Consider the following 13,864-nt stretch of genomic DNA (forward strand, 5'->3'; position numbering starts at 1 on the left):
GGGCCCGGCTTCATTGAGAAAGTGTCCCCATTCACTTCCTGTCCTGGAGGGAAAAAAAATTGATGTGTAAGACATATGTTAAACGTGATTCATCAGTCGCTATTCGGTGCAGAGTGTGCCCCAGGACCCTCCTCACTGACGCACAGAATTGTGTCCCGTGCGGCGGTTCTGTTGCGTAAATGTTTTTTTCACAAGTTTTTTGCGCATGGTGCAAGGTTTCTGTTGAGCGCACACAGTAACGAGAAAAATACATTCCTTCAGGGCTGCAACTCCCTACATGCAGAGCACACACTGGGCATAGAGCCCCATGATCTATGAGGGGACAGATTTTGCACAGGGGTGCGCATTCTCTGCAAATATACAAAGGATGGGCGTTGTTGCCATGAGGCATAGCGCACCAAGTTGGCTTCATTAGAGTAAGACAATAAAATGGCAAAATTCTGCCACCGATCTGTCACTCCCTGCTGGTGTAATGGTACAGCTGCTGCCATTTAAGGTAGAGGGAGCAAGGACAATCCCACCCTTTTTGTTTAAAAAAATGGTGTTAATTTATTTAAAAATATTTACAGTGAAATCTTTGTTAGCATCTGCCCAGGTTAACTTCAAAAGTTTCTGCCAACATTTTTCCTAGGTCTGCGTATATTTTCCGCTTAGCTTGCAATGTGGTATGTCTTGTCGTGTTATTAATACATAACATGAGTTCAACTGTGTTCTCAATATATTTTTATCACAAACGTCCCTAATAGCATCCTTAGTATGCTAATGAAATGGCAACCAGATGTCAACTAAGGCATCAGTGGTTGACTCTCAAAAATGTTAAACACAAAACATGTCTTTACAGTTTTGCATGCACAAAACAAATCTAAATGTATATAATCAGCGAATGAAAAGGATAAATGAGCATTTTAGGTTACTTTTACGTTCGTTGAAGACACAATGGCGTGTTGACAAAGACACGATGTGGCAGCAAGATAAACACGGACACCACTTTGCTGATTTGTCATGAGTTATTTCTTGAATTCAATAGTGTTTTTCACCTTCTTTATCAAAATGTTGGCTCTTGCAACTTTCTTTGGCTCCATTTTGGGTTACTGAGTTGAGAAACAATATTGAATTCAATAAATAACTCATGGCAAAACAGGAAGGTGGTATTGAAGAAGCATGTGTTGATCTTGCTGCCACATTGCCTCTATGCAAACAGTTAAGTCTTGAAAGAAAAGTAACCTAAAATGGCCAATTATCCCTTTCATTCATCATTTACTGTATATATACTGTATGTGTATGTGTGTGTGTCTAATTATCTAATTATCTAATTATCTAATTGTTTTCTGCATGTCAAACTATAATTGTGAAAGTATAAAAACTGTATATATTTATTTAACTATTTATTCAGTATTTGGGGCCTGAGCACAAAGATCCAGCCTGTGCAAGAGTCCTATTGTAATCATTGTGTTTATTATTATTATTATTATTATTGTTATATATATATGCATTAAAGGGATAGATGACATCCCCATCAGCATTGTAGTCCAATAACAGTGACTTATCCCCCACTTGGTTGCCTAAGTCCAGTTCTAGTCAGATTTCTGTGATGAGGAACATAGTTCAACTTGGTTGCTGGGGACAATTAAGTAAAAAGTTTGGCTTCTCAAAACAATATGCATTCAAAAGTTTAAAACATTTGCATCACAAAAATGCCTTCTTAAAAAACTCGGCGTTATATCTGTCTACCGCCGTATTCCTGTGAACTGTCGCCTGTGCGTTCATGTGAATTGTCACACTCTACGGTGACACAGGTTTGTTACCTTTTTAAGTTTGTCTGCTTTATGCTTATTCACAATATTGTCTTGTCTCCTCATGCCTTGTGTGCTTGTGTGCAGAAGCAGACACCTGAGCTGGGCGGAGCTACTGGTTTCCTGCAGCTATTCATCATTAAGCACCCTTTGTTATCCTCTCAGCTGCTCCTGGCCAGTGCTGGATTATTGCCTCTGTTAGCTACTGCTACCGCATGTGTGTTTCATGTTCTGGACTCACCTCCGTTCAGGTCCTCCAGCTGCCGTTCTGCAGCCCAGTAGCCCGTCCAGCTCCTACAGTAGAAGTAGCCGAAGATTTGTGCCTCTTGAGTACCCACGGTGCTTTTCTTGTTTTTTTGCGCCGTCGCCTTTAGTTGCTGTTTTTGTCTCACTTATTTGGACTAATTATTAAACCATTCTCACTGCTGGAACTCTCCTGTGTCTGCATCCTGGGATTCACCCACATCGCCTTTCCAAGGCGTGACATGAATGTGACGAAGACACTCGCATCTTCTTCCGCTGTGGAACAGATACGTAAACAACATGGCCGCGGTGCTCCGTCGTTGATCCGTTGATCATTTTGAAGATTATTTAAGAATAAAGTTTAAATATTTGAAAATTTTGGGGAAAAAACAGCAAAGAGTGAAGTTCATACTAAAAATAGGTTTTTTCACTTATATCACAAAGCTGAGATGCAATTTTTTCTTGAAATACAGTATATATATAACTACTGTATAACATATCTACAGTGCAAAATATCTATCAAAGTGACCCTTGCTTCCTTTCATTTTTTCAGTATGTGGCCTTTGGCAAAAAACGTTTGGACACCCCTGATTTATCCCATTCATTCATATGGATTGATATGTGCGTTCTGCATGTAAAACTACAGTATAAAAACGTGTTTTGTGTTAGCATTTTCGGCTTTCTGGAACAGATTAATTGTATTTACGTGATTGCTTATGGGAAAAAATGATTTGGTTAGCGTCCGTTTTGGTCAGAGTCGGACCTTCTGGAACGAATTAATGACGCTAACCAAGGTTCCAATGTAGGTAGGTTCTTGCCATGTGCACGTGCCACCTATCTACAAAGTTTCCTGGAAATCGGTGGTGTATTTCTTGTGTAATCCTGCTTACTAGCAAGCCAGCAAATAAAAAAGACAAAGCCTAATGGCAGTCAGTCTATCTAGATCTACAATCTATCTAATCCTCAAATTGCATTTGCCAACATCTCTTCGTATCTTATCAAAGCAACATTTCAATGCTTTGGTTGCTGATAAGAAGAACATGTGCATCCAGAGTGTAGCAACACAATATCCTGTTTTGGGTCATTCAGAAGTTGAGGTTTGCACTCCCAAACATCCATCATAGCATTTTGTATTTTCACTTCCTCACTTTACAGCATAGTGCTGCTGAAATATTACCACTTGTTCCTGCTGTGCTTGTGCATTTTAGTGTGTGTGTGTGTGTGTGTGTGTGTATGTGTGTGCGTGTGTTTGCAGCTCCTAATGCATAAATTAAAAGCAGTTTCTTCTCTTGGCTGTTATCACTGCTTGTGTTCTTTGATACGTGACTGGACCAAGACATGCAAACTTTGATCAGGACTATTCGTGACGTCACTGGTAGCTTTATGGGCCAGATGCTTGTGTGCTGTACGTGACCTGACACGTGATTGTGGCTACTATCCAACTGCAGTACTAAAAAGAAAGGAAGCTGAATGCTTATTGGTCAAATAACACATTAAACCACTACTTTCAGTCATGTGTCGCCATTGGATATAATGGAAACTGATATAGTATACTAGTAATAATTATACCAGTGTAAAATGTAAGTGTAAAAATAGTGTAAAAATAATTTAAGCAGTAAGTAGCAATCCACGAGTCAAGCAAGTGTAAAAAGACGTTAACCACTGTTAATAGTAAAAGGTACAATTAACAAAACAAGCTACCTCTATCTTAACAGTGAGTCTTACTGCTTTGAAAGAAGGTTCTTCTCTTAAAAGGCCTTGCTGAATCTGCTCCTTCATGAAAAGTCAAGAAAAAGCAAAAACAAAGTGAATCTTGTGAGATCTTGAACGTTTCAATGGTGATGATTTTTACGGAAAACGACACACCCATGACAGGTTCCGCTCTAAGGGCTGACACAAATTTATGTTTTAAACGAGGGCTGTCAAAGTTAACGCATTAATAACGAGTTAATGGAAATTAAATTGGAAATTTAACGCCACCATTTTGACCCTCGGCCCACACCGTAGTTTGAGGAAACGCAGTGTTGTAGTTAATGTTGAGTCACAAGCGGGAACAAATATTTAGCAGTAATGGACAGAGAAAAGGGTATTTTCAAGGGCAGGTTTAGCTTGAAAGCCCTGGCAGATGGCTCTCTTGACAAGACCAAAGTTATTTTTATCAAATGCCACTTACTGGACCAAGATGGAGAAACTGCTGGAGCACTTTTTTTTTACTGTCATTTATACATTGTGCCTTGGCATACGAGTGGCCCAACTAACAAATGTTTTTTATTTACTAGCTATCTCTCCTCTGCGAGCTAAAATTTGGGTTACGAGCTGCTAATTACGAGCAGGCATAGTCGAAGGCAGCTATTTGGGGGGCTTGTGTCACAAAAGCTGAAGTGAGGGGGCACACACAAAGTGCTCAATGAGATAGCGGTAAAGGCTCACAAGAGAATTTATTAGCAGTATTATTATTAGTTATTAGCGATTTATTATGCTTGAACTTCTGTGTTTGTCAAAGAGGACAGAAGAAGACTTGAATTTTGCAAAACCCGAGTTGTCATATTTCATACTTCGCGTGAAAAGTGTGACAAAGTGTGCGTAAAAGATGGTTTGTGTGTGTGTGCGCATGTCTCTGTAAAAGCGTGTCTGGAAGTGAATATAAGCTATAGCCTGACTGCATAACAGTATATGGTCCTAGTTCTGGAAAATACTGACTGTTCTGTTCTTTGTAAGTTGCCAATATTTATTTTTCTAACACCCTGTTTTCATTTCACTAAATTGGTGGGGTTTTTGCAAACCTTTATTTGTAACGTTAGTCACAATTATATTTTGTGACATTAATTGCTTGAAGAGAATGATATTTGAGTAATGGACAGTTTACCTTGCCAATATCTGCTTGTGGTACATTGTGTTTGTTTTTTTAAACATTGAAGTCCATTTTGTGTTGAGTTGTTTAACAAAACAGAATGTTAAATAAACAAAAATTTGCATTAAGCAAATGTATTATCCACTGTCATGTTGATAGGTGTATTAAAAACTTTAAAATAATCTTTCAAAGGTACAATTATTATCGAGAAAAACGTATTTTTATCGATGGTTAATTGTGATTAATTACAAGATAACTATGGGCAAAATCATGATGAACTATTTTAATCTATTGTCAGTCCTAGTTTTAACCCTTAAAAAACACTTTTAACCTAGTTTGCTAACATAGCGCCACTCTTTTTTTAATGAAAACAAAGACAATAATAAAATGATATCACACAAATAATAACACACAAATCCTAGGATTGCATTAGTTTAAGGTAAGCTAAATGGGGGGGGGGTCAAAAATTTTATTTTCAATGGGCCATTATGGTTGCAAGGAACAAAAGTGTCAGTTTTTGTTTTTTTATGACAGTCCTCTGGACCTACATTAATTGAACCCATCTAAAATGGCCTGAAAACAAAAAATGAATGACACAAAATGTGAAGTGTTTAAATGTTTACGAGCAAGGGTCATTTGAATGAAGTCACTATCAAAACCTTTTCTGTGCCAAGAAGAAAGTTGCGATGGATGCACTTAAAGGGCCATAAAATCCAGCAACAGGACTGTAACTAACGCCTTCTCACGCCCTGGACTTTACGCCCGGGTCTGCCAATATGGACTTACTTACTTTGTGGTAATAAAGGTTGCACTTAAGGGGCGCAAACTGAAATCAGAAGCTTTTGTTTACTCCTAGTGTCAATGTGTCGCCATCTCTTTGGATGAAACCCTGCGTTGTGATTCTTTACACAATGAGGCGATTGATGGTCCTGCTCTCAGGTAAGATTTCTGCATATACAGTGGTGTGAAAAAGTGTTTGCCCCCTGCCCAATTTCTTATTTTTTTACATGTTTGTCAGATCATCAAAAAAAATGTGTTAATGACAACACAACTGAACAAAATGCAGTTTTTAAATGAAAGTTTTTATTATTACGGGAGAAAAAAATCCAAACCTGCATGGCCCTGTGTGAAAGAGTGATTGCCCCTTCCTCTGGCATAAAAGCAACGCCCCATTTCATAAAAAGAACATCATACCAACAGTAAAATATGGTGGTGGTAGTGTGATGGTCTGGGGCTGTTTTGCTGCTTCAGGACATGGAAGACTTGATGTGATAAATGGAACCATGAATTCTGCTGTCTACCAAAAAATCCTGAAGGAGAATGTCTGGCCATCTGTTTGTGACCTCCCGCTGAAACGAACTTGGGTTCTGCCACAGGACAATGATCCAAAACACACCAGCAAGTCCACCTCTGAATGGCTGAAGAAAAAAATTTTTTGGAGTGGACTAGTTAAAGTCCTGACCTGAATCCTATTGAGATGCTGTGGCATGTCCTTAAAAAGGCGGTTCATGCTGGAAAACCCTCCAATGTGACTGAATTACAACAATTCTGCAAAGATGAATGGGCCAAAATTCCTCCACAGCACTGTAAGAGACTCATTGCAAGTTATCACAAACGCTTGATTGCAGTTGTTGCTGCTAAGGGTGGCCCAACCAGTTATTAGCTTTAGAGGGCAATCACTTTTTCACACAGGGCCATGTAGGTTTGGATTTTATCTCCCTTAATAATAAAAAGTTTCATTTAAAAACTGCATTTTGTGTTCAATTGTGTTGTCATTGACCAATATTTAAATTTCTTTGGTGATCTAAAACATTTAAGTGTGGCAAACATGTAATAGAGCACAACTACATGACAACTATTATTCATCACTATTACGGTTTTCTTCTTCACATTTGATTTGATTTGTACTCTTGTACAAAATTGTTGCTTGTCCTATGTTTTATGTATTGTGTTCTATAACCCCCTCACGTATGTAAGTAAGCACTTTATATATTCATCACTGCTGTGAATACACACTTTTGTCACATAGGCTATCTCTGACTTGTGTATTTTTGCAATAGAACCTTAAAAAGAGTAGAGCGCTCCTGTCATATAGAGGATCTTAGAGTAGCAATGTTGCAGTAGCTCCTTAAAAAGAGCAATGGTCATACACCCTTTTTGTTATGTCTGTGTAATTCCAAAAATGCCTTGCAGTGTATTTTGTCACTGTGTCGATGACTGGACAATGTCTTCCTCCTCGAATGGTGTGCGATTTCAAGGAAGACTGCCAGGACGGATCTAACCAAGTTTTTTGTGGTAAGGTTGCAGATCTTAATCTAATTCTAAAGTGCTCAGCTAGAACACCTACTGCATGTGTTCTCCTCATTTAAGGTTCTTGTGGGTTTGAACATGACTCCTGTGGTTGGAACAGCACCAGCAGCACCGATTACACTTGGAGGCGGCAGTGGGCAAACGTCACCTCGATACCTGGACAGGACCATACCACAGGAAGCCCATGGGGTAAACACGTCAACCAACTGGTTTAGGGACATCTTTCATGTAACATTTACAGCATCTCCACCTGTCAGTAAACATTTTATTACTGTGTACCTTCTTAAGGGACAATGCTATAGAAAGTAAACTTGGATATACACTAGGGATGTCCCGATCCACATTTTTTGGCTTCCGATCTAATCAAATTTTAAAAATAATAATAATAATGAGCGTTTGTTGCAAACATGAATTTGTGGAATTGAATATGGTTATGAAAATAGCTCTTCAAAGCATTAAAAATAATGCAACCAAAGTATTGCTGAATTTGCTTTTTTATTACCCAGCTTGACCAACAATATTGTTTGGCTTTTGTAACAAACTTCTGTGGGTCAGGTCCCTAATTCAATAAAAGATCCAATAAAAAGTCCATGCAATAAAAGATAAAGTGGCCATGCAAAATACTTTTAGGGTAGGACTAATCAGTTGACATGGTTATAGATCATAGAATAGATGTTTGTTTTTAAACAAACTCTCTTTGTGCCCTATGAAATCCGTTTGATTTTTTCCCAAATTCCTTCTTTTTTTTTTACCTTTTCCACTTATTTTACCAGCATAGAGCATGTGCTATTTGGGTTAGTGAATAAAATATCCATGAATGGAATAGAAAAATACTTTTTAATTTTCATTTTAATTTGTTGATGCAATACATCATTGGCCCATTTTGTCCAGTAATTGAGAAAGGGATGTAGCTTAGCTAACTTTTCCAGTCCACATAGTCCACATATTGCTATAAAATCTTCAACAAACTGTAATGGCCATGCTTGTGATTTAGGAAAATGTACTCACAGATGTAGTTCCAATCACTTTATTAATGTAAGATATTTTTATTTTGTTTGCACAATGAGACAAATATGACAAAGAGTGCTATTTTTTTTAAGGCTGAAAGTGTGTTGAGAATGGCAATTGACGGTTGATACGAGCTACGTGCAAGAATAAACGTGCCTCCCGTCTTTTTTCACTCAGAACCTGCACGTCGTCAGTATACATTATAAAATGGCCCTTACATTAAAGCAGTAAAACACAACAAGGTGAAAATATACTCATCCAGCCTGTGTCACGCGCACACACACACACACACACACACACACACACACACACACATACAGCTGCATTAGCACGCTCTGCTAAACTAAGCTAACCCTGCTAGCTTGCATTCCCACTCCGTAACAGAGGAGTTTCCAAGATTTTTCGCAGCCGTTTCGACATGTTTAGTAGTGTTTGTGATGAGATTTCGCCGCGATTGCGTTTTCTTCTTCTTGTGGTGGCAGAAGTCGAGTGGCAACCAGCTTTGAGGCACATTACCGCACCTGCCATGTTGGAGTGTGGCCCAGATTTACGAATGTGATACGGTAACTGGTTCGGCCTGATCTCATGACGGATCGGCAGAAGATCGGATCGGGACATCCCTAATAAACACTCCTGATCAAAATTTTAAGACCAGTTAAAAAATTGCAAAAATTTGAATTGTGCATTGTTGGATCTTAAGGAGGTTATTAAGTAAAGCTTCAAAATGCAAAAAGAAGAAATGAGAGTGAGACATTTTTTTATTAAGCAATTTATTGCAAACAAGCAAAGTGAAATAGGCTGTTTGTCAGCAGATCAAAAGTTTAAGACCATAGCCTTTAAAAGCCCAAATCTTGGCGAAAATGGGGATTCAATATCATTTTCTGTCAGGTATTCACACTGTCATGATCTTTTGATGGCAAAGGTAAAAGCTTTCTCTCTTTAAACGTGGTCAGATTGTGGAGCTGCATAAGCAAGGCCCCTCACAGCGTGCCATTGCTGCTGAGGCTGGACGCAGTACGATAGTCATTTGAAACTTCTTAAAAGATCCTGACGTTTATGGAACAAACACTTCAAGTCTTAGACCAAAAAAAATGTCAACAGCCCTGAGCCGTAGGATTTGATTTGCTGTCCGTCAAGACACAGAATGATTCTCGGCCCAAATGAAAGTTGTCACTGGTGCAGTCCAATAACCATCAGACGGCATCTATGAGAGAAGGGTTTTAAAACCAAAAACCTTTTTCAAAGGCCTCAAACTCCACAAAATTGCCCGCTTGGAATTTGCACGAGAGCACCTAACATGGGACAGGTGGAAGAAAGTTTTACTCTCTAGTGACTGATGGCTTCCAGTGTTACTGGCATAACAAGGAGATCCCACCTGAGATGTTTTCCACACGGCACAGTGGACGGGGTGCCATCATGATATGCTTTCTTTCAATGGAACAATGGGGATTCAGGTTGTGCAGGGGCGTTAAACGGCAGATGGCTATGTGGAGATGTTGCAGGGGGCATCCGTCATGACTGAAGGCCCTCGTCTGTGTGGTAACGACTGGGATTTTCAACAGGACAACACTGCAGTTCACAATGCCCACCTGACAAAAAACTTCTTCCAGTTGAAAAACCTCACTCTTTTGGACCATCCTGCATATTCCCCTGATCTAAATCCAGTTGACAACATTTGGGGATGGATGGTAAGGGACGTTTACAAGAATGGACGTCAATTCCAGACAGCGGATGCCCTCCGTGAAGCCATTTTCACCACCTGGAGCAACATTCCCACTAGCCTCCTGGAAACACTGGCATCAAGCATGTCCAAACCAATTTTTCAGGTGATTAAGAAGAGTGGCACAGCTACTCATTACTGAGTCCCTTTTCTGACGTTTTATTTTTATTTTATTTTATTTTTAATGCTATGGTCTTAAACTTTTGGTCAGCTGATGAGCAGCCTATTTCAGTTTAATGGTTGTTTGTAATAAATTGCTGATGAATTTTTTTTTGTCTCACTTACTTGTACTCACTTGTATTGCTCGATACTTAAACTGTACTCACTTTTGTATGATATGTTCTTGTTTGCTGTGAACAGGACATGTCATGCATATTGATGGAAAGCAAGACTGTGGTTTGATGTCAAAGGCAGTTTTGGAATATTCTGTTGACAGAACGGCTGCTGTGGGATGCCACCTTAGGTACTACTGCGACTTGCATTCCAACAACTGATTAAGCCAGTCGGTTAGAATTTCTCAGTTTCAATGATTGCTCTTTCAGCTTCTGGTACCATATTCATGCAGAAAAGCCCCTCCTAACATCCTCATCCATTCATGTAATCATGGTTAGCGGGACAGCAATGAAGAATGAACTACTGAAAACTCCCGGGAGTTTGACAGATGGATGGCAGAATGCCCAAACTGTTATCGGGAATCGTCCCGGAGGGTACAAGGTTGGTTAAAAAAATCCACACAAAACTAAGCTAAATGTAAGATTTGGAAGTAGTGTCAATAATGTTCCCCTACAGACCTATGGGTGGCAGTAATATGCATTACATACTGATTGACAAATACCAAAAGACAGAAGGACTTACTTTATCCAGTAATCAGGAGGTTGCCTACAACCCCAGCTGTTATTGTCAATGGTTTTTCATCTAACTAGAGAGCCTGGAAAGACCATGTAGCCAGCGACTATAGAAAACCTGATGGTTAATTCGATAATTAATTGTTAATTGGAGCATTTACGGCAAATCAGTTTTCGTTATGCTGGTAAAAATCAGGCAAGGTAAAAAACATTTTCCTACATCTATTGTTTTTTTGGTACTCGAGTGATTTGCTTTCAAGTGATTTGTTTGTAAAGCTACATACTATATCTCTTCCAGCTCCAGTTTTTATTCAGCTGTCCGTTTTGGCATCAGATCGACGTGATGCTAGATGACATCAGTTTTGAGAACTGTGCAGAGGGAGACATCCCTGCCAGCCCACAGCAGCTCTCCTGCGATTTTGAGGAGGACACTTGTTCCTGGTACCACGACTACACTGCCAGCATCCTTTGGGAGCGGAAAAAAGGAGGATTTGGATACTACCCCATGGGCAATGGTTTGTATTGGTCGCAGGCTTAACCAAACAATTGCGATAGATTCATTAAGAGTTTTACCTTATAAATATATATTTTTCAGAAATAACATGTTTTCTCCTGTCTCCCACAGGCTATTATATGCTCATATCAAGCAAAAGTAGTCTCAACATCTCATCTGCAGCGAGACTTGTCGGTTTCGCTGTGGGTCAAGTCATTTGCGTCAGCTTCCGCTACCACATTTATGGCAATAACATTGGTAGGCACCCTTTCCAATATTAATTGGAATCCTCTTAACGCTAGTCCCTATTCCAGCCTATTCAAGGGTGAGAACGCTTCCTGCTAAAAAACAAATGGACTATAATGATATGTCTTTATTATCAGGTTCATTGAGGTTCATTGTAAGGTGTGCTGGTGAAGCAGAGACAATTGTGTGGATGAGGAGTGGCACTCAGGGAAACAAATGGAGATTTGCTGATCTTACATTCTCCGGTGACAAACCAATACAGGTTAATGTGCTTAGAGCATCTATAATAATAACTGTAATGATAATTTATCTAATTAGATATAGCAGGGTGCTCAAGAGAGAGCCCTGGGCTACACCAAGGTTAAGTAAATCATACTTACTATACTCACAGGTCTATGACACACCTCACGACACACATCTAATGTCATTTTGGTCTTTGTGCTGGCCTCCAGTTCATCATAGAAGCAGTGGTGGGCGGCAAGCAAGGCACCATTTCCATAGATGACCTCGTTGTGTACAGCAGAGATAATGGTTCCTGTCCAGCAGAGCGTGAGTGTACCTTCCAGGGGTCCCTCTGTGGTATGCAGCCCATTCTATCTTCAGATGTCAGCTGGAACCGAACAACAGGGGTGTCCCAGCCTTCCAACTCCTCAGGCCCACACACAGATCACACCCTGGAAACAGACCATGGTTAGAACATTGTTGCTTTGTTGTTTTTTCTAAACCTGCTTGTATAAGAAGCAGTAATGTCAGCTCTTGTGTAGGTTATTATCTGAGTGCCCAGTTGTGGCGACAACCGTCGGGGTCCAGAAGTCAAATAGTGACTACGCTGATGGAGTCCACCCCACCTCACGGGGAATGCTTAATGTTCTGGTTCTACATGGAAGGAAGAGCTGTGGGTGAACTCAACGTATACCTTAAAACCTCTGACGCCCTCGTAAAGCTGTGGAGCAGAAGTGGAGATCAGGGAAGCCGCTGGAGGCACGGAAGAGTGTCACTCTTTAACCCCGATACCTCATATCAGGTCCGAATACGTTGTGGCAGCTTACGCCAGCTTGCCATGGTATGATCTGCTAGATCTCACATTTCATCATGCTGCTACAGGTGATATTTGAAGCAGTGGCAGGGGAGGCTCCAAGGAGAGATATCGCCATCGATGACCTGACGGTTCTTAATGGAGCATGTCCTCCAGAAGGTTAGAGCAAGTCACGCCATGCAAACTTTAAACTGCAATAACATAAAGAAGAATATCTATAATGGTGTATGTTCTTTAGGTTTTTGTGATTTTGAAATGGATTTATGTGGCTGGGTGAACAGCCCTCCAGCAGAGTCTGGAGTAGACTGGGACTGGCTTTCTGGGAGCACTGGAAGCTCTCTTGTCCCAGATAGGGACCACTCTACCAAGTCCTCTCTTGGTAACATAATCAATGTATTTTGTGTTTATAAACATAAATTGGGATAAAAAAAAAACATTTTAAAAGAATCATTGTTGTTCTACTTCTGGCTTGAGGCCACTTTGTCTTCTACAGGTCATTTAATTCACGCAGAAGCCAAATAGCTCATCTGGAGAGTGAGTTCATGAAGGCTGTGGACGAAGCTTGTCTGGTGTTCTGGCACTTTGCTGAAGGCTGGACATCAAACAGTAAGACCAACATGTGACAGAATCACATAAACGAGTCATTTTCATGATGAATGTGTTGCTTTCAGATCCTTCAGGTGTTACATTGACGGTATTTGTCAACGAGACCTCTGGACTGCGTCCGGTTTGGACCATGAATGGATATCTCAATGGTACCTGGATCCAATGCAAGGTTGACTACAGTGCATCAGGGCCTCACCAGGTAGTTATGTCAAGGCACTTCACACATGGAGCAGGTCTACAACCATGTGGCTCATACAATAAAGAACACCAATTGAACCCCACATTAACAAGCACTTGGTGACAGAGGCAAGGAAAAAACTCTCTCTGTGGAAGAAACTTTGAACAGATGGCATAGTTTGTCTCAATAGGATTATTGCTGACAATAGTTACTCCTCAAACAAATGTGATAGCAGCGTTGGTATTTGCATTGGCTATCCCTACTTCAGGGGGATGAGAGAGAGAAGGCTAGTCAAGTAAAAGGAAAATTGCACTTTTTTTGGAATTGTGCCCATCATCCACAATCCTTATGTAAGACATGTACACACATCATTCTCTTTTCTGTGCATTCTAAGGATATAAAAACAGATAAAAAGAGACAGCTCATTACTACACATAACGGGATACACCTATGCCGCCTAGAAAAAACGCTATTAAAACACCTCCAACAAGGTTTTATAGTTTTATATACATGCTGTGACCATTATTTATATAGT

The 13,864-nt window shown here is 40.0% G+C and overlaps 1 protein-coding gene across 1 annotated transcript in view; it reads left to right on the forward strand.

Moving 5' to 3' along the window:
• Positions 1 to 10,528: 10,528 nt before the first annotated feature.
• The window catches only part of si:ch211-106h4.4 (MAM and LDL-receptor class A domain-containing protein 1), a 32,700-nt gene continuing 29,364 nt past the window's right edge, over positions 10,529 to 13,864 (forward strand). The window contains exons 1-10 of the mRNA XM_054768918.1: positions 10,529 to 10,639; positions 11,105 to 11,285; positions 11,396 to 11,521; positions 11,578 to 11,588; positions 11,962 to 12,199; positions 12,274 to 12,572; positions 12,614 to 12,704; positions 12,784 to 12,924; positions 13,020 to 13,151; positions 13,217 to 13,350. Coding sequence (XP_054624893.1) covers positions 10,529 to 10,639; positions 11,105 to 11,285; positions 11,396 to 11,521; positions 11,578 to 11,588; positions 11,962 to 12,199; positions 12,274 to 12,572; positions 12,614 to 12,704; positions 12,784 to 12,924; positions 13,020 to 13,151; positions 13,217 to 13,350 — 1,464 coding nt within the window. The remainder of the gene's footprint in view (positions 10,640 to 11,104; positions 11,286 to 11,395; positions 11,522 to 11,577; positions 11,589 to 11,961; positions 12,200 to 12,273; positions 12,573 to 12,613; positions 12,705 to 12,783; positions 12,925 to 13,019; positions 13,152 to 13,216; positions 13,351 to 13,864) is intronic.

This window comes from Dunckerocampus dactyliophorus, chromosome 2 (genome assembly GCF_027744805.1).
Source record: "Dunckerocampus dactyliophorus isolate RoL2022-P2 chromosome 2, RoL_Ddac_1.1, whole genome shotgun sequence".
In the NCBI taxonomy this organism is placed as follows: Eukaryota; Metazoa; Chordata; class Actinopteri; order Syngnathiformes; family Syngnathidae; genus Dunckerocampus; species Dunckerocampus dactyliophorus.